This window comes from Osmerus eperlanus, chromosome 8, assembly GCF_963692335.1.
Source record: "Osmerus eperlanus chromosome 8, fOsmEpe2.1, whole genome shotgun sequence".
Classification (NCBI taxonomy): domain Eukaryota; kingdom Metazoa; phylum Chordata; class Actinopteri; order Osmeriformes; family Osmeridae; genus Osmerus; species Osmerus eperlanus.
In genome coordinates, this window is record NC_085025.1 from 14535676 (window position 1) to 14555786 (window position 20111).

General features: G+C 44.6%; 3 protein-coding genes and 1 long non-coding RNA gene across 6 annotated transcripts in view; 3 read left to right on the forward strand and 1 right to left on the reverse strand.

Annotated features, from left to right (window-relative positions):
* LOC134025001 (uncharacterized) overlaps positions 1-20111 on the reverse strand; it is a 121829-nt gene that overhangs the window by 54745 nt on the left and 46973 nt on the right. The gene's annotated exons all lie outside the window — the stretch shown is intronic.
* The window catches only part of pbk (PDZ binding kinase), a 111422-nt gene that overhangs the window by 11086 nt on the left and 80225 nt on the right, over positions 1-20111 (forward strand). The window lies entirely within an intron of this gene.
* Positions 2-2830, forward strand: ccdc25 (coiled-coil domain containing 25). The gene is made up of 9 exons (XM_062467779.1): positions 2-191; positions 541-588; positions 699-738; positions 952-1003; positions 1103-1178; positions 1374-1477; positions 1577-1779; positions 1982-2027; positions 2165-2830. Exons 1-9 carry the CDS (start codon positions 167-169, stop codon positions 2192-2194), a joined length of 624 nt encoding a protein of 207 aa, XP_062323763.1. The 5' UTR covers positions 2-166; the 3' UTR covers positions 2195-2830.
* LOC134025498 (putative nuclease HARBI1) lies at positions 10531-12788 on the forward strand. Of its 3 annotated transcripts, XM_062468544.1 has the most exons (9): positions 10531-10588; positions 10671-10757; positions 10845-10886; positions 10955-11128; positions 11208-11243; positions 11342-11896; positions 11966-12081; positions 12178-12289; positions 12384-12788. In XM_062468544.1, the coding sequence occupies exons 6-9, from the start codon at positions 11425-11427 to the stop codon at positions 12752-12754; spliced, it is 1071 nt and encodes a 356-aa protein (XP_062324528.1). In that variant the 5' UTR covers positions 10531-10588; positions 10671-10757; positions 10845-10886; positions 10955-11128; positions 11208-11243; positions 11342-11424; the 3' UTR covers positions 12755-12788. The 3 variants fall into 3 exon arrangements, 2 of the variants coding, with proteins under 2 accessions (XP_062324528.1, XP_062324529.1); XR_009931030.1 differs by lacking the exon at positions 11966-12081; XM_062468545.1 differs by having other exon boundaries at positions 10955-11896.

A 20111-nucleotide genomic window follows, 5' to 3' on the forward strand; every position in this document is an offset into this window, starting at 1 on the left:
GACCACTATCAACAACTTCCTCCGTGAATTGTACACGCCGAAGTGCTTTATTTCTCTTTATCAGGCAATAACTAAGTTAGATATAGATTTAGACAATCTTGTAACATTAACTGTGATTTAAATGTTGTTTTAGGATAGCTTCTTTCGTTACTCACATTAATGCAGGATGGTGTTTTATTTTACGAGTGCTGGTAAGTTTAGTCTTGTCTCTTAAACCACTAGCTAGGTGGCCAACGTTGCTATCTTGCTATACTCTGCAATAAAACAATTACGTTTTATTGTTGTAAACCATTTAGCTATTTGTCAGTCATGTGCAGTACTAGCCAAATACAGTCCATGCCCTGATGGCCCATGACAGGAGCCAGCTTTTTATATCATTAGGCAAATCGGTCTGAACCGACATCTGACCGACATCCTTAAATTCCATTGACAATAGAAGCCAAACGTAATTGTGTGGCTCCAGACGTGTGTATATTTATTGCGCTGACCTGTCTACAAGTGTTCATGTTGACCAATGACAGTCTTTCTTTGTCATTTCAGTTGTGTCTCCGCCATACACAATCTACATGGGGAAGGATAAATACGAAAGTGCGTTGCTGGTCACATATATCACTACATAAGAGTGCATAGTGGTATAGTAGAACAACATTTACACACAGATTGACAGGTGGACTTCAAACTGCTTTTTCTTTCCGCAGATGAAGACCTAATCAAGTACGGCTGGCCTGAAGACATCTGGTAAGATGCCATGTAGCTCATAGTATAGAATGAGCACCGTGTTGTCTATTAATACTGAGTTGTCATGTACATTTCATTATCATACATCCAAGGCAGGTGTACACATTGATCTATCAGACACACCAAGCAGTATTGAGTTCATCCACAAGGTGTCATTAAACTCAAGCAGCACACCCACCTGTTGATGCTAGGACTGTGTTATGACACCCGCAGGTTTCACGTGGACAAACTGTCCTCGGCCCATGTCTACCTGAGAATGCCTACGGTAGGGAGATGACATCGCTGCTGTCAATGCTTTGATTTGGTGTGCAGATGTATGTCTGGATTCACACTGCAACTTTTATCTTCCATTTCTCCACTAAAGGGACTGACGATAGATGACATTCCCAAGGAGGTGCTGATCGACTGTGCACAGCTGGTGAAGAACAACAGCATCCAGGGTAATGAACTAATACATATTCATCATATGTATGAACTGTATGAAAATGTGACAGCAGTAATACATACTAAGACAAAGTGACACAGTAGCTTTATGAGTTGCACAATGCTGCATGTCACGCTCCAGTGCACCCAGTTACTTGTTTCGAGTTTGAACGCAGAAATACCCCTAGTTCATTCAGAGGTGTGTTTCACAGGCTGCAAGATGAACAACATCAACGTTGTGTACACGCCCTGGGCCAACCTGAAAAAGACAGGAGAAATGGACGTCGGACAGATAGGCTTCCACAGGCACAAGGAGGTCGGTCATCTCACCCATGAGTCTAGAAACTTCTTTCAAACGAATAACAATGTTGTGTTTGATGTGTCGGCGGCGTTCTGTAACCACTTTGTGCCCCAGGTGAAGCTTGTGGCCGTGGAGAAGAAGGTGAACGAGATCGTCAACAGGCTGGAGAAGACCAAAGACGAGAGGTTCCCCGATCTGGCAGCAGACAAGGAGTCCCGAGACCGTGAGGAGAGGAACGAGAAGAAGGCCCAGATACAAGACCTGAAGAAGAAGGAGAAGGACGAGATGAAAAGGCGAAAAGAGATGGACGAGCTTAAGTGAGTCTGGGAAGTCAGCAGACGTGTTGCGGATATCTGACGCCGCAGTCGGCTCTCTGAGGTTTCTCTCAACTTGTCAAGTCTTTATAGTTAACACGACTAAACTAAAGTGGACTAAGTTAGATGCTGTCCTTCTCATTCAATTTCTATGTAGTAGGAAGCATATGAGTTTGTTGTCATTTTGGTTCCTGTCTTTTTCCAGGAGTTACTCCTCACTCATGAACAGTGACAACATGACAACCAACGAGGTGAGTTTGAATAGCACTCAAACACTCCTATTCAGCAGTGGATGAATGGTCAAGCGGTTCACTTTTCATGTTTCAAGGATCAGGGACGAATATCTATTAGTGTGATTCTGACAGCGTCTTTTTTCTCTTCTTTTTAGGATGGCAATGACTCAGATGACTTCATGTGAGAGAGGGGGGGTCATGTGTCATCCTAGTGACAGACGGCTTCATCTACTAACTGACGTTGCTGGGTACTCTCACTGTTCTCTCAGACAGTGCAGCACTGACATTGTACATAGATGGATACAAACTCTCCTCGCTACAGTATATACACAGCAGCACTTGTGCCAATAGCAACTTGGGATGTGTGTGTGCGTGCGTGCTGCTTAACTCCCTATCAAACTTTCCTGAGCCTACCACCAGGACATTGCCATGACAGTGATACGGTAAAGAAATTCAGGTAAAAGATTCACTGTCCCTAGCAACGGAAAGAAAACGGTTCAGCAATGATCCTAGGAGTTAGACTGAGTCCTATGCTACATAATCATCGCTCAACTCTTCAAATCAACACCGTTGCATGCCTGTTTATGAAATGCTATGAATGAATGTATATGATGGCCCTATGACCAGTATGTCCATCTATGGTCACTAAGTATGTACAGGAACACCTGTTGTTGTTGGTTTGTTATTGTTTGCCTGAGCGACGCTGCTGCCCTCTACCCCAGATCCCGGCTGCGTCTTTAAGCCCTGGAGTCAGGTTCACCCTCACTATTTGATTTGATATGATTATGTTCAAATTCAGAATAAAACGTTCCCTTGTTTAACATGTGGTTGTATTGACTCTGTATGGCTCTTTATTGAGACATTACATTATAATGGATGAAAGTGAACAGGAAAAAGGAATCCTTTCTTCCTTTCAGTGGTCTTCGGAGGGTGTTCCCCTGTCTACCTTGACAGCCAAAAGTGTTAAGTGTGACATCTTGGTGCAAATACCGTAGGTTCAATCTTTGGTTGAACCATAATCGGGCTGGCTTCGGCTCAGCGGGCCAAAGCAGTGTTGTGTCCTGCAGAAGGCTATTGGAGGCCTTTAAGGAAGCTACATGAGGAGTGTGTTCTATAGGGGGAGTTAGTGAGGGCATGCTTCTCTGACATCTGTATAAACATGGCTGCCAACAAGAACCAAAACACAAAGGAGAGGCCTTTGCTTCCTCTGCATGAAATCTGCAACAAATAAAGCTTTTCTTCTCAGACAAGAGAAGTCAGATGGTTCTGTGTTCAGTCGATGTAAACTGTTAAATATTCATTGTTTCTCTCATCCAAATATTTCAGTGAAGCGTGCAGAGAATGTGTGCAGAGACCCATGAATCCTTTCATGGTTTGGGCATTGAAATAAGATTTGCCATTGTATACCTAAAGCTAAATGTTACAGTCAGGCTTACTCTTTTGGATAATTGATTACGGCAAAATCAAGTTGGCAACATAAACATTTAGTAGCATTTCAGACATAAGTAATTATTTCCATGCTGGTTTCAAGTTAGTTGAACTGAGATATTGACACATTAGTTTGTTGTTGTCTGTAAGACCCAATGTAACATTCTGCAGTTATGTAACATTCTTCAACATACAATCCCATGTAATTGGGTGTTAAAAGTTTAGCCAGATATTAATACAAACTCATTATTTATGGTTTTGACATGAGGAATTACTTAGTCATAATGAGATTTAGCTGTTAGCTAACACCAACTCAGCCAGTATTACTGGAGACAGGCCGGGGAAAGGCAATTCAATTCCACAGTGTACACTTTTGTTGTACTGCAGGTAAATTTGCTCTTGCAAGGCATATTTTCTACATATGGTTCTTCTTTATTATGGCTGGTCTGTTAGCCATAACCAGTTTCTCTGTGGTTCCAGGAATGATAATCACCTCCTTGCTTTCCTGTGATGGAGTAGACACAAGCTCTTGTTGATGGTGGTCCTTTGCTACAGAACAACAATCAAAAAGTGAGACTCTGGACTTCTATTTAGAACATTCAATGCAGGTCCCACTTTGACCTATTACAGTAAACAAACAAAAAAGCTTAAGTGCACATGTTCCCTCTGCACCACAAGATGGCGTCTTCTTATCTAGAATATTTGGTCTATACAGGGAGAAATGAGTGAGATGACATTCACATTTTCTCTCTTTCACTCCATCTTCATTTTTCTCCCAATTTGCTTTGACATCTCTGTCACATACATAAACAAACCCACTTTTGTTCGCTCTGAAAGTGCCTCTGACATAACCTACACACATTTCATGAAGGCTTGACAAGACCACATTGTTTTCCATTTTGCAATGAAGATGAATTATTCTTTGTCTTAAATGTTCATTGAGTATGCTTGTATATGAAATGGGAAGATGAAAGCTAAGGGCCCCTGGTTTTCTAATTCTGAGGCGTTTTCTTCTGTCTTGTTTTGGACTAAATAACCATGAACTCCACGCTGGCCAATTAGCAGCTGACTGTAGCCTGTATGTCACGGAAATGTTTTGGTGGAATAAATGTAATTTGCGGGAAGGCTAAAGGGTACAGGAATCACCCAGAATATGAGTCTGGCAGGGAGGCTGGGAGAGCTGAGACTTGTCAGGCTACAGCAGTCAGACTAGCCAGCCAGCCCTGTCATGACCAATTATCTTCATATTTACCAGAAGAAACCAGGCAAGGATATGTGTTCCTTTGTGATGGGTTAGAAGCCAGGGGAGGGCATAGCTCAGTAGCTAAAGCACTTGACTGTAATCAACAGGTTGCTGGTTCAAATCTACCCCCGTACTAGACTTCTCTTTGGATAACAGTGGCTATAAGTTAATTAAACCAAAGTTGTGATTGGACTGGTGGCAACCCTGTCTGTGCAGACTACACAAGGTTAAAACATAAAAGAGTGTGAGGGAAAAATACTTTATTCAGCCAAGGAGGGCGTTAGCCTCATTGGCAGGACATGCACACCCACTCACACAGGTGGAAATAATGACCCATGTCCGCATAGGACAGTGCCCTTCTCTTTCCCTCCTCCTCTACTCCCCCACTCCCTCTTTCTGTTGTCCCACTCTCCAAATCTGTTTCTCTTCTTCTCATCTCCTATATCTCTACCCGTACAGTTTGTTTTTGTGTTGTTTGGAAACATGCACCCCAGCCTCAGCCCCAGTCACCCAGCCCCAACCAGGGACCCAGTCCTGGGTAGGGAGCCACCCAGTCATAGACAAGGCCTCAGTCTGGGATACAGCCTGTGACCCATCCAGAGAACCATCCAGGGACCCTCTTCTAACCGGAGACCCAGTCCTGGCACCGGCCATAGACCCACACACACACACACACACACACACACACACACACACACACACACACACACAAGAGAGAGGGAAGTTCCCCAGCCATGCAAGGGAGTCTGTGGTGGCTCATGTCAGCAGCTCTGCAGCTTGTTTTACCTTCCTGACTCCAGTCACAATAACATTTTTATGGTGGTCACGCATCTGCCCCTGTGGTAGTCACGGAAACAACTGCCCCCTTGGTGATCATGGTAACAACGGCCCCCATAGTGGTCGGGGTAACAACCAGTCCCTTAGTGGTCAAACTAACAACTGCTGGTGGTTGGAATGACAGAGGAAGAGGACCACACACGCACACACACAGTCACTGCCACAGTCTCCAGAGGACAAGCTGAGTGGAGCTCCCCAACAACTCCTCCATTTCTTCCTCTGTTCCGCCTTCTTTCTCTCCCTCCCACCATCAGCATCCCCACATTAACATGGGAGATGTGCTGCTTCACTGTGGTCCCAACATCAGGCCAGCTGGACACTCCAACCAAAGCAAACAGGGCTGTTAAACGCAGCTGTGTGTGTATCCTATGTGTGTGTGTATCCTATGTGTGTGTGTAGCTCTCAGATGGTTCTATTCTCCAAGGGGAAGATATGTAGGCCAGGAGAGAAGAAGGGTGGTTAGGGGGCGCTCTATTGGACACACGCACGCACACACACTCACACACAATGACACCTGGGGTGTGTGTGTGTGAGACTGTATGTTGACATCTCTTCCTCAGCTTACTGGCTGCAGTGGTTGTTGTAGAGGAACAGTAGGAGAGGGGAGAGATGGAAACTTTGACTGTCAAGTGAGAAGGGAAAGCAGTTGGTATTAGGTACCAGGTTTGTCTTCTTCCTGTGTGTGTGGGTGTCTAAAGGGGTGTTTCATTCTACACAAAAAAATACAATTGAACACACTACGTAACATTTTATTTATTTATAAAGAAATCTATAAAGACGTGTAATCTTACCTAAATCTACAAAGATACTTATACTACGAAAGTCTGTGAGGTTTGCAATGACTGCAAACCATCACTGCCACCACAGTGCGGTAGTCTGGGCTGCTATAGTCTCTGACCCTCCCAGGTAAGATCCAGGCTCTAGAACCTTCTCTTCTTGTTGAGGGGTAACCAGCTAGGTCCCGGGTCAGGCTCATGCTCTCCTCCCTCCTCCTCTTCCTGGGCCTGGAGGTCTGGGAGTGAGGGGAGCCGATCAGCCAGGAGTACTCCACCGCCATGTCCTCCACAGGGTCCAGGTGCTCAAGGGGGAGAAGGGACTCAGAATGGTGTTTGAATGGAGACCCACGTCTAGGTCTCCATACACGGCATGTTGCAGATGGTACTGCTGAGTGGAGCTGCTGAACTGGTTAAGTGAGGGGTTGGACCAAGATTGGACCTGATTGGAAATCAAGGGAAAGGCTTGGCTCTGATTGGATGTCATGGGACAGGCATGGCTCTGATTGGACAACATGGGCCAAACTTGGTTCTGATTGGATGTAATGGGCCAGGCTTGTCTCTGATTGGATGTCATGGGCCAGGTTTGAGTATGATTGGACAGCATGGGCCAGTCTTGTCTCTGATTGGATGTCATGGGCCAGTCTTGGCTCTGATTGGATGTCATGGGCCAGGCTAGGGTCGGATTTGATGTCATGGGCCAGGCTTGGCTTTGATTGGCCCATTGGCTTGATTGCCATGCTTCATCATGATAGGCCGCCTGATTCTGAAACAAGCTGGGGTGTGTTTTCCTCTGAGGGGAGTGGATCTGCAACCTCCATGTCCTCCACAGGGTCCAGGTGCTCAGGGGTGGGTCTGGCGCTGGGACTCAGCATCCCTATGGTCTTTGTATGGAGACCCACGTCTAGGTCTCCATACAGGGCTCCCTTGTCTCTCTTCATTGGACTTCAGCAGCGGCTGGGAGGGGCTTGTTTTAGATGGTGCTGCTGAATGGAGCTGCTGAACCGGCTTGGTGAGGGGTTGAACCGAGGTTGGGCCTGATTGGAAAACGAGGGACAGGCTTGGCTCTGATTGGCCATCATGGGCCGGACTTGGATCTCATTGACCAGCTGGCTTGATTGCCCTGCTTGGATTTGATTGGCTGCAGTTGAGCTGGCCTGTTTTTGCTTTTGATTAGCTGACTTGAGGGCAGGGTTAATCCATACCTTGTGATGGTAGATGTTGTTTCTGGCCATTGGCCCATTGGTTTAAGAGGCTCAGACAGGAGTTGGTCTGTACTGGTGTCTGATTGGTGGATTCACTTAATTTTATAACAGAAGAAGTTGTTTCTTATCATCAAATGTATTTAAGTGGCTCTGAAAGAGTTTTGTAATGGCTGGAATCTCTTTGGCTGAGTGGATGGACTGACTGGAGGAGGAGCTAAGAAATGTATTCTCAGTGGCTAACCTCTTCTCCCAGAAGCTAGCAGTTGTTTGCCTTTTGGTCAGCTTCGTTGTGGGACCACCGCTCTCTTTATCACTTGAAGAGTCTTCATCCTCGGATGTGATGTATCCAGAATATTTTGTAGGGCGTTTGAGAAAAGACTTCTTTGTCCCTCCAGGTTGACAAAGCAGAGAAACAGAGGAGGAATGCTGACCACAGCCAACTGCTGAGAAGACAAAATGACACCTGTATTTTAGGAAGCTTTAAATAAGAACACAGTGACACAATAGTGACTATATTGTTTTCAAAAATTATGTTTGTACTTATTTTGGACTTGTATTGTATATGATTTAAAATGTAAATAAAAAGAACATACCTGCAGAGCAAGGATAATTAACAGTAGATGTCATCGATATATGAGAGTTGGCATTGTCTCTATTCTTTAGAATATTGTGTGCCAAAATGGCAGTCTAATCAGAGTTTATACCCGGTTTTGGAATGTTACCTGCAATCTCCACGGCAACAGAAGGGCGGCAACAGGTGGCTCATGGGGTAGAGAGGGTCGTCTGTTAATCACAAGGTTGGCGGTTCGATTCCCGACTCCTCCCAGGCCATGTGCCGAAGTATCCTTGAGTAAGACTCTGAACCCCAAGTTGCTCCCGATGGGCAGCTCTGCTGCCATCGATATGTGTGACTGTGAGTATGAATGGGTGAATGAGAGGCAAAAATGTAAAGCGCTTTGAGTACTGCTAAGGTAGAAAACGCCATATATAAATGCAGTCCATTTACCATTTAACAGTGCCTTATGATGGCATTTCACAAAAGTTCTTGTTTATGACCTCATTCTACATTATGTACATCTCCATGGTTCCATAGCTTTCCACTGAAGCTCAGCTCTGTGAATAATAGCCGTTTATCATAAACTATTAACTTAAAGTATTATACACAAAGTCTACAAAACCATTGCTATACAAGAAATAGGAACCTTCTCCCCAAACATCTCCGTCTATTCCATGTAACTCAACATTACACTTGTCTATTGTCTGAACTCCATAGCATGTTCTTAGATGTACTTTCATCTGTGAAAGATAGCAGGATAGGTATACTGTACATTAAGCCTGTTACACTTATTTGCCAAATGTACAGTGTACAAAGGAATTTGAACTTGTGAAAGAGCACAGTGAAACAAAATATTGAAAGAAAGAAAGTTGAAAGTTATATTGTTGAAAGAAATATTACATGTTAAGAATAAATGTATTCTGCAGTATGCTACCTTTACTGTTCTGCATATGTTATTATACCATGGTCTGGGTGAATACTTGATTCTGATTGGCTGCAGGGGTGTCCGTTATCGGGTGATAATTAAATCAAATAGAAGATGACAAAGACAAGATCAACACAAAAAAACAACGAAATGGGCAGTTACAGTTTTTCACAATTGTTAACACACAAAAAGCTGAAATTTGGCACAATTTTCACAACCTTCACTTCATGTACCAATTGCTCGACACAATTTGGCACTACTTCACACTCCTTTATCTGCATTAGACTCTGACTTTCCTTGTTTACACTCTGATGTCAATTACACATCACCTTGTTGTCAAAACACAACACACAATGTTCAGTTGTTGCACACACTTAAGTAAAATCTCAAAGCATCAACCTACAACACACAACTATTCAAATCTCTAAACACTTAGGTCTGGTGAGCAATTTGCGATCAGGGGCCTGTTGCACAAAAGTAGAATTAAGACATCCGGGATAAATGACTCAGCTGAGCTCAATGAAGCCAAAACATGTGCGTCCAGGCTTAATTGGTTGCACAAAGACCAAGCCAGGATGAGCAGACACGGATTCATTAAGCCAGGTGAAACCAATCCTGGATAGGTGCGCGCTCACGGCTCACTCAAATAGACCCCGCCACAGATCACAGATTAACTGATTTACCATGGCAACTAGAGCCGCGTACTTTTCCCCGTCGGAAGCACAAATCCTCATGGAGGCATACGAGGAGGTAAAAGATATAATTAAGAAGAAAGGCAACACCGCCACAGTGATAAAGCAAAGAGAAAAAGCGTGGCAAAGTATTGCAGACCGCCTGAATGCGTAAGTAGTGCACAATTACACACTCACCGCTCCGCTGAAACATCACAATTACAATTCAAATATTTAATTCACATCTCCAAAAATGCAGTTGTACTGTAATTATGAAACGGTTAAATTTTTAATTTAAATGCACTGCAGATATGAGTGAAATTGTGTAAAGTAACTCCATCACACTGTATAAAGCTATGATAAATTTTTTGATATTTTTACTGAAAACAAGACAAAAATACCAAGTAATTTTTTGCAGTGTGACTCCATTAAATGTGTGTGTGTGTGTGTGTAGATTAAACATGAACGGGCCAAAACGGACATGGCAGCAGGTCAAAATCAAATACAAGAACATTCTGCAGAATGGTATGGTCCCTGACTAATATTTAACAAAGCACAAGCATATATTGTACCCAGAAGGTGCCTGCTCACACATTGTCTGTACTGTTTTAGCAGTGAAAAAGAATACCCACAGACAAGGCACGGGTGGTGGGTCACCAAAGGCTGACCTTACCCCAGCAGAGGACATGGCCTTGGAGCTAAATAAAGGCAGGCCCGTCTTAGAGGGGATCCCTGGGGGGAAAGAGACGAGCATAGGTTCCTCCCAAGATGCCACCCGCTTCATTCAAGGTATGTCCTTCCATCTCTACATGGGATACAACCACATTCATATTGAATCAATTTGGACTGTCTGACTTTGGTTTACCTATTGCCTTGCAGTGTGTGGCAGCACTGTGTTCCTGTTAGAGCCACCAGCACAAGCACCAGACGATGCTGATCCAGTGAGTACTCCATCAAAGGCATACTGTAGGCCTGGCATGTCTTGTCTACTAGCTTCAATATGAATCCGATTAAATGTGATAGGGTGAAGGCCCCAGTGCAGCAGCAACAGCACATGATGGAGACGATGATGAGGAGGAGACCATCTCTCTGGATTCCAGAAGGCATGAGGTATCATGTTAAGACTGTGAAAGTACTATTTACTCTACAATGGTGAGGAGTCCTCATCAAAATCAAAAAATCTAATTTCTTTTACAGGACCCAGATGCTATACAGTGGGAAAACCAGCCTGGCAACATAGTGCGTATTAATAAAAGGACACCACATCCTGCCAAATTCCAGCTGCGCTAATTGTATTGTGTTCACAGAGCTCACAAGCTATCAGAAAGTTGTATGGCAACCACCTCCGGCGCCAAATAGAACTGGCAGACATAGACATTCAGTACAAGAAGAAAAAGATGGAAAATCTTGCACTGGAGTCCGAAATAAAAAAGAGGACAATTAGGAAACTGGACCTTGAAATAAAAAAACTTGAGAGGGAGGTGAGATATGCCTTCAATGTACACTGTATGCTAACTGTAACACAAATGTATTAATCATTATTTTTCTTTCCTCCCCCAGCTCCAAGAAGATGACACAGCTGAAAATAAAAATTAGGTATATTCTCGTAAAGTCAAGTGAGCCATGACATATGAGCTCTTATTGTGAGCACACAGGACGGTGGCATCTTTCTAAGGTTTTTTTTATTTTCCCAGCAATCAGTACAACCAAGTCATCGTTATAAGGCATCGCCCTCTTTTGCCCACCCCCCCAGCACCAGGTGTGGCCACTAGCCTATATGAAGGCCCAAAATTGTGTGTTCCTTTCTGCTCTGACAATGGCATGCCCATTCGTGCGAGATGTGGTGGATGAAGAAGCACTTGTGCTGAGGAGAGCCTTCAGGCGAGAAAGGGTCTTCAGGGACCGGTTGGACCCACTGGCCTTCCCTGATGACCATCTATATGAAAGATACAGGTTTTCTGCAGATGGCATCAGGTATCTATGCAGACTACTGGGTCCCAGGATTAAGCACCGCACTGCACGGAGCCATGCACTGAGTGTGGAGCAAATGGTTTGTGTGGCCTTGCGCTTTTTTGCTAGTGGAGCCTTCCTGTACTCAGTGGGGGATGCAGAACAGCTGAACAAGGCCACAATTTGCCGCACAATAAGGAGTGTGTGTCTGGCTATCAAAGCATTAGCAGATGTCTTCATCTCCTTCCCTGGCCACAGAAGACTCTGTGACATCAAAGAGGAGTTCTATAGGATTGCAGGTAAGAGGATCTACAAATTACAGGACAACTGTTAACACATAGTAGGATACTCATTACTTTGTGTGACAGGTTTCCCCAATGTCATTGGTGCAGTGGACTGCACACACATAAGGATAAAAGCCCCCTCAGGTGCCCATGAGGCCGATTTTGTGAATAGGAAATCCTTTCACAGCATTAATGTTCAGGTGAACATAACTTTTTGATATTGTCCATTGACGAACACTCTGCATTGCCAGTGATGTGCATTGATTGGTGTAATATTCCTCATCTTATGATTTCAGATGGTCTGCAATGCTGACTGTGTGATCAGCAATGTTGTGGCAAAATGGCCTGGCTCAGTCCATGACTCCAGAATCTTTCGGGCCTCTGAAATCTATCAGTGCCTATCACAAGGTAAGCCACACAACCCCTATTTATAACCATCATGGCTGTGTCAAGAATATCACTGTGTTTATGAGGTAGTAATGATGAGATTTTGTGTTGACAGGTGAATTCTCTGGTGTGTTGCTGGGAGACAGGGGGTATGGCTGCCAGCCTTTTCTCCTGACACCTTTCACAGACCCCCAGGAAGCACAGCAGGCCTACAACCATGCCCATGCCAGGACCAGGGCCAGAGTTGAAATGACCTTTGGCCTCCTGAAGGCACGCTTTCACTGCCTTCACAAATTAAGGGTCAGCCCTGTTAGGGCATGTGATATTACTGTGGCTTGTGCTGTCCTCCACAATGTGGCCTGCCTGAGGAAGGAGAGGGCCCCCAGAGTGCCACCAGCCATGGACTGGGACAATCCGGCAATCTTCCCTGATGACGACAGTGGTCGGCTGCTGAGGGACCAATATGTGTTGAATTATTTTAGTTAGTATGTGTGCTTTCAATTTTGGTTAAATATGTCCTGCGGTGAGGTTAATTCGTGGCATTGATGTTAGCTAGCCCCACGCACACACATATTCCGGAATTATTTTTCATCAGTCATGCTTTGGATTAAAATGAACGTTAGAGCTATATTATGAACGTAAATGTAGTGCCAATTGGTTTATTTTTTAAACTTGACCGCAATATTCGTTTATTTCATACGCCACCGAAACTCGGCACCACACACCGAACATGATGTAGGTAGCTGTAGCTAGCATTAGTTAGAATAGCTAGCTAGTGTGTTAGCGTCTATTAACATTACTGTAGTGGCAGTTGAGGCTCAAAGTAGTATTACTCTGGCTGGGAGATGCACATCGGCTACCCGTGCTTTGCTTGCTCCATGTATTTTATATTGACTGTATCAAAATTAATTTATTAATGCTCTGTAGTGAATGTTGTCGTTAATTATTTCTGATAATTCAGAGCAAACCGCAGATGAGGGATGTATATTAACTTCAAGCGGACATTTTGCCTCGTCCCCATTTAAGCGGGACTATCAAAAACCGACACTATATTTGTCACGTTTTGATAAATGAATCTTTTAAGCATTTAGGAAATAAAAATATACATGATTTTTATTTTTATTGTAAGACATTGTACTAATAGCATTTTGTCTCTTTTTTTTTTAAATATTTGAGAAAGTAGCCAATATGTCTAGCTAGTTGATGACGTGGAAATGTAAGTTTTGTGCTTTTAACTCTAATGGCCAAGAAAGAATAATACAGCATTACAAAGAGCGTCATGGACATCATCGGAGGTGTTCAGGCCTCATCTGTATTTATGATGACTGTCTGAACACATTTCAAACCCAGACTGAACTTAAAAAACATTTAAAATTGCATTCAATAGAAGGACTTAAAATTGTGACTAAGTTATGCTGTGATTTGTGTACATTCTCAGAACCTAGTAATATTAACACATATTTTGCTCATCTAAAGACTCATTTGAGGAACAGGGAATCAGTTAAATGTCCATTTGCAGATTGCACTTTCAAGTCTAGTGTACTGTCAACATTTACTGCTCATAGAAGTCGCTATCATAAGTTTTCTACCCTAAATAATTTAAGACCAGAGCTTTGTTTACAACATACACCTACAAATGAAGTAATAGAAGATTCTGTTCCGGATACTGAGGTATCACATTCATATGACTCTGTACCTGAGGCTGCAGCTGCCCTTGATAATGGAGCGGCAATTAAACATCAGTTGGCATCTCTATTCCTCCGCATGCAAACAATTTTGCATGTTTCAAATTCAGCAATACAGCAAGTAGTTGATGAGTTATTTGACATTGGGGAAATTGCTCATCAAAATATCAAGAAAATCATAGAGAAAGTTTTGCAGGAAAATAACTGTGTAGCAGATGCCTCTGTTGTAAAATCACTGTCTGTTGAAATACAATCTTTGAACCCACTGCAATTTATTTCAAGGGAGGGGCCTTTGGGCACAGAGCGTAAAAGGCAGTCATTTTATAGAAAAAACTTTACAGTTATTGAACCGGTTGAGTATATGTTAAATGAAAAAGAAAAAAACCATTCATTTGTTTATGTTCCTATTTTACATTTGCTAAGTAAGTTGTTGGAAAGACATGAGATTCTTGAGACATTACAGAGATCCAAAGAACGGGAAGGTCAGTACTGTTCATATCAAGATGGTGAATACTTTAAGGAGAACAAACTTCTCACTGCAGAAGTAGGCATAGCTCTTGGCTTGTATATAGACTGAAATATGTAATCCGTTGGGGACTTCAAGTAAGAAACACAAAGTGTGCGGTATATATTGGGTGATAGCCAATTTACCCATAAGACTTAAGTCAACATTATCATCAATTTATCTAGCTGTATTGTGCAAACATGTACACGTAAAACAATATGGTTACAGCAAGGTTTTGGAGCCACTGATAAGAGATCTTCAGCATTTAGAGACTACAGGTGTATTTGTACAAACACTTGGGTCCTATATCAAGGGTACTGTTTTGTATGTGTCTGCAGACAACTTGGGTGCACACTCACTTGCTGGGTACCAAGAGTCTTTCAATGTTGAGAAATGTTGCAGATTTTGTTTGGCTAAGCGTGTTGATATTCAGCAGCATGATGTCAGAAGTGGGTCTTTTACTTTGAGAACACCCGAATTGTTTGATGAAGCCATTCATTTGCTTGAGACAACTGATGCCTTGTGTGTTGATGGTTTGAAGAAAGACTGTCCTTTACGAAAACTTGACCACTTTCATCCTGCAAAGGGGTTTCCACCTGATTTTCTGCACAATCTATTTGAAGGAATTGTACCTGTGGAACTCTGCCTATGTCTATCTGATCTGATTGCTAAAAAGTATTTCACATTGAATGACATTAATGATAGAATAGCATCGTTTCCCTTTCAGTTCTGTGACAAAACTAACAGACCTCAGACAATACAAACTTTTCAAAAAATGGAACCATAGGTGGCAATGGACACGAAAACTGGGCACTTCTGAGATTTCTTCCATTGTTGATTGGTCACTGTATTCCAGAGAGTGAAAAAACCTGGTTGTTTAGAAAATATTCTAAAGGAATGGTGCTCTCAGTTGGACAGACAAGTGGACTGCCAGGTTTTGGGAGAGTGCTGGAAATTTGTGTAGTGGATGGATGCATATCATTAATTATGGAAATATTCACAGTAGCCTTCCTGGAGCATCTCAGGTGTTACCAGCTTGCCAAACGGGACCCTACAGTAACTGTGCTTGTTGATCCTGACAGTCTGAATGACCACATTCCCCTTGCTGCATACCTTGTTGAAGGAAAGCTGCTCATCACTCCAAGGACGTTCATGTTACATTAAGGTAATGTTTGAGAAATGAAGGATGTTATCCATTTAAACACACTTTTAATCTCTGGACCACGCAACAGGATAGTGACTACTTGACCAATGCATACAGCATACACCTTTTTTATCATGAAATGTCATGCATTTAACCCCTTTTTAAAACTTTCTTCTGTAAATATTGTGTGTTTTCTTGTTTGTCTACTGTGTTTCAGCTGTTGCTGCCTCCTTGACGATGCTTCTCCGAGTAATTGTCTCACCTCAGGAAATAAGGCGCGTCACCCTACTGAATGTTCCACCCTCTGTCGATGAGCTATATATTTTACTGCGCAACTCTCTGGGCCTCCGAGGAAACTTCATTTTGCAGTTTGAAGATCCAGACTTTGGGAATGAGCTCTGCAATTTGACAGACATTAAGGAACTGCCAACAGAACGAGCCACACTGAAAGTTCTGTTAACGTTTCCTGAACCAGTTTCTGACTCCACAAACGATACTGCAAGCATGGGGTCCCCGAGTAGTTGTGATTCAGCAGAGTGGCCTGACCCCTTTGTTGTTCCAGCTTTCACCCATGATGTTGAGCTTCAGCTGAGGGCAGCAAATGATGCCTATGTCAAGGATGGAACTGTGATGGTCATCTCAAAAAGTGTGAAGAGTGACATACTGGACAGACTAGCTGATATCATATCCAAAATAACTGCTTATCCAAGTAAAGACCACTACGAAAAGGTAGCTCAAGCTCTTGTTGCAAAGCACCCGTGTCTCATGGAGCCAGGGTCAGGTAAAGGATGGTATTGCTGGGTATTCAGCTTGAGATTCAAGATGGGCAATTACCGTCAGAGGATGATGGCAGCTGGATGCCCTGAAGTTGTTGTAAATAAAAGAAAAGTGGGAGAGGGAAACAGCAAGACAGTCAAGAAGTCAAAAAAGGGAGAGATCCATTACTTGCCAGAGCGACCTGAGGGACAAACTGCTGTCAAATCAGAAAAGGATCGTGAGACTATGCTTCTCGAAGTGCAGAAGAGAGATCCAGATCTCCAGCTCCTGGATGAATTGATGTTTGCAACATTCTCACAGCGAAGACAAGAGATCATTGGTGATGAACCACTCATCTCTGCAGTCAAGGACAGATGGCCTGCATTGTTTAGTGAGAAACAGGTAGTCCTTCTCCAATTGAGTACAGTGTGGAAATCCTGTATTTTGTTACTTAAGCATTGATGTTGTCAGAAAGCATGTACTGTTGCAATCATATTTGAGATGTCTTTGCTTTTCTACTCCAACAGCTCTATGCCACTAATTTTCCCCCACTCGAGCCCTTTTCTCTGCTGTTTTGTTATCTGTCTGTCTCAGCTAAGTGCCGAGTTCAAAAGGATCGTCACCAAAGACCTGATGGAGCCTTTTCTGGATGGACTAGATGCCATGATGCCAAGGCTTTTGGAGCAGTACAAAGCAGCAGTTGCATCGAACAGACGGTTGACCTTGAGCGGTGTTCTGCAGTGTCTTCAGAAGGAGGTACATACTGTATTTAAAAAAACATTCCTATCAATGTCTAGTAAAAGTTGGGTTATAGCTTATTATAATACGCTATAATCCGCTGCGCGTCGGGCCTAACAACACCCTGGAACCCGTACATTATTGACGATAAAGTACTGCCCTCTCGTACCTTATTGCTTAAATATTACATCCAATTACTTTTGTGCAGGACACAAACCAAAACAGAAGAACAGCTGCCCTGCTTGGTCTTCCCTGCTTTCTTTCAGAGGATTCCTCCAACATAATCAGGATGTGTGATGTAAGTGACATTATGCATTTCACAGTATACAGTTAAATTAAATTACTTCAATTTTAAATGCGATTAATGTAAAAGCTACACACATTTTTACTGAAATTGTTAAAAATAGGGACTAATATGTGATCTTTGTATATATTCAGGCCCATGGAACCCTTGATGTGGTAATGAAAGGACTGCAGGTTGGACTGCTGATCGGACATGAAGGCTCGCTGGATGTGTCACATCCCGCCCTACTCCCTAGGTCATGTCTTTTGTTTTTTGTGTACTCACCTCTCCTCTCACTTGTCCCCTACCCTGCCTGTGATTTACCTCCCCCGCCCTGATTGACAGCACCTGTTTTTCAATCTAGCCCCAGTGTATTTAGCCCCTTTGTTTCTATCTCTCTTTGCTAGTTTGTCTTTGTACCTCATGTCAGTCTCTGCCTTCTGTATCCAGTAAAGAAACCCTTTTTGTGAATATTCTGAGTCGTGCTTTTGAGTCCACCACCTCTCGCCGTTACAGTACAAACTAGCCAAGAATGGACTCAGCCGACTCCGACCCTGTGCGCGCTGCGCTTCAAGTCCAAGCGAAACGGATAAATCAGCAGGAGGAGCAGCTCAGCTCGTTCTGCACCGGAGTAAGGGAGATGTCTTCACGCCATGAGATCTTCCAGGCCTCCATCAGCAGCCAGGTGGGCCACCTCTCTGACCGCCTTGAGCGTTTGCTGCAGCGGCTCGACCCACCTTTTCGTGAGCCAACTAACCCAGAGCCGGAGAGGGTTTCTCCAGTCCCTGCTCCAGTTGGAGTCACTGCAACGCAAACCCCGTTGACGCACATAGCTAACCCCGAACCTTTCTCCGGGGACTCGGGGAACTGCAAGCCGTTCCTGGTCCAATGTGAGCTTCACTTTGAACTGCGGGCGGACTCGTTTCCGACGGAGCGCTCCCAAGTAGCGTTTATCGTCTCCTTCCTCACCGGCAGAGCGAGGGACTGGGCCACGGCAGAGTGGGCAAGGGATTCCCCGCTCTGTCACTCACGCCAGCATTTCACCCAGTCGCTTTGTCAAATTTTTGATCACACACCCCCTGGTCGGGAGGCAGCGAGGGCGCTGATGAGTGTACGTCAGGGTAAGCGTCGAGTGTCAGACTATGCCATCGAATTCCGCACCTTGGCGGCTGATAGTAACTGGAATCCCGACTCGCTGTTCGATGCTTTTCTGCATGGATTATCCGAACCGCTAAAAGACCAGTTGGTCCCTCTGGACCTCCCCCCCGACTTGGACTCCCTCGTCGCTATGGCAATCAGGATCGACACTCGGCTCCAGGAGAGAGTGAAGGAGAGGTCCAAGGCCATGGTTGCATCACAGGCACAGAAAGGGCAGTCCGAGCAGTTCCCTTCCTGGCGTTTACCGGCCAGAGTGCTGCCTGTGGGGGGATCCCATCCACCCCCTACCACATCGGAGGAGCCGATGCAGCTGGGAAGGGCTAGGCTGTCCACCGACGAGCGTCAGCGCCGCATGCGGGAAGGGAGGTGCATGTATTGCGCTCAGTTGGGCCACTTTGTTTCTTCCTGCCCGTCAAAAGAGCAGGCTCACCAGTGAGAAGAGGAGCACTGGTGAGCCGAACGTTTTTTTCCAACTGATTCCCTCGTCTCCTCACACAGGCCCGGCTGGTAGCACCTTCAACAACCCTTTGTCATCCTGTGTTAGTGGACTCGGGGGCAGATGAAAGTTTCATGGACGTTGGGTTGGCCGAAAGACTGGCGCTCGATCTTGTCCCTTTGCAAGAGCCGTTAGAGGTGAATGCTTTGGATGGTCGTCTGCTTTGCATGATAACCCAGCGTACTGCCCCCCTTCAGCTCCTCATGACTGAGAATCACACAGAAGAGATTGTTTTTCATATCTTCAGTTCCCCGGTGCAGCCTCTCGTCCTAGGTTTACCCTGGCTTGTTAAGCATAACCCTAACATGAATTGGGCTACCGGCGAGGTAACCAGCTGGGGAGAGGGGTGTGCTCATGCCTGTATCCGTCAGGACCCCATTTCCGACTGCCTAGACTCCTCTGTCTCTCCGTTGCCTGCAACTCCTGAGTCCCCAGTCTCCTCTTCTCTCCTGCCATCTTTGGACTCCGACTTCCCGGACCTTTCCAAGGTTCCCTCCTGCTACTTGGACCTCAAGGAGGTATTCAATAAGTCTCGGGCCACTGCTCTGCCACCTCACCGACCCTATGACTGTTGCATTGACTTGCTGCCAGGTACCATGCCGCCCAGGGGACGCCTCTACTCCCTGTCTGCTCCTGAGACTGCGACCATGAAGGAGTACATTGAGTCCTCATTGGCGGCTGGGATCATTCGGCCCTCTTCCTCTCCTGCTGGGGCCGGCTTCTTTTTCGTGGGGAAGAAGGACAAGACGTTACGCCCCTGCATTGACTATCGTGGACTGAACGCCCTAACTGTCAAGAACAGGTACCCCCTCCCACTCCTTTCTTCTGCATTGGATTTACTGCAAGGTTCTAAGATCTTTACCAAACTGGACTTGCGCAATACCTACCATCTGGTGAGGATGAGAGAGGGAGACGAGTGGAAGACGGCGTTTAACACTCCCAGTGGGCACTACGAATATCTGGTGATGCCTTTCGGTCTCACCAACGCTCCTGCCGTGTTCCAGGCCCTGGTGAACGATGTTCTGAGAGACTTCCTTGACCGCTTTATTTTTGTTTACCTAGATGATATCCTCATCTT

What these genes read in the sequence shown, in the direction of transcription:
- ccdc25 (XM_062467779.1), top strand. Translation starts at nt 167, where the DNA reads ATGGTGTTTTATTTTACGAGTGCTG. An exon ending in TCTACCTGAGAATGCCTACG is followed by an intron (nt 1,004 to 1,102) that starts GTAGGGAGATGA and finishes TCTCCACTAAAG; the next exon opens with GGACTGACGATAGATGACAT. An exon ending in GAAGAACAACAGCATCCAGG is followed by an intron (nt 1,179 to 1,373) that starts GTAATGAACTAA and finishes TGTGTTTCACAG; the next exon opens with GCTGCAAGATGAACAACATC.
- LOC134025498 (XM_062468545.1), top strand. Translation starts at nt 11,425, where the DNA reads ATGAAGGCCCAAAATTGTGTGTTCCTTTCTGCTCTGACAATGGCATGC. An exon ending in GGAGTTCTATAGGATTGCAG is followed by an intron (nt 11,897 to 11,965) that starts GTAAGAGGATCT and finishes TTTGTGTGACAG; the next exon opens with GTTTCCCCAATGTCATTGGT. An exon ending in CTATCAGTGCCTATCACAAG is followed by an intron (nt 12,290 to 12,383) that starts GTAAGCCACACA and finishes TTGTGTTGACAG; the next exon opens with GTGAATTCTCTGGTGTGTTG.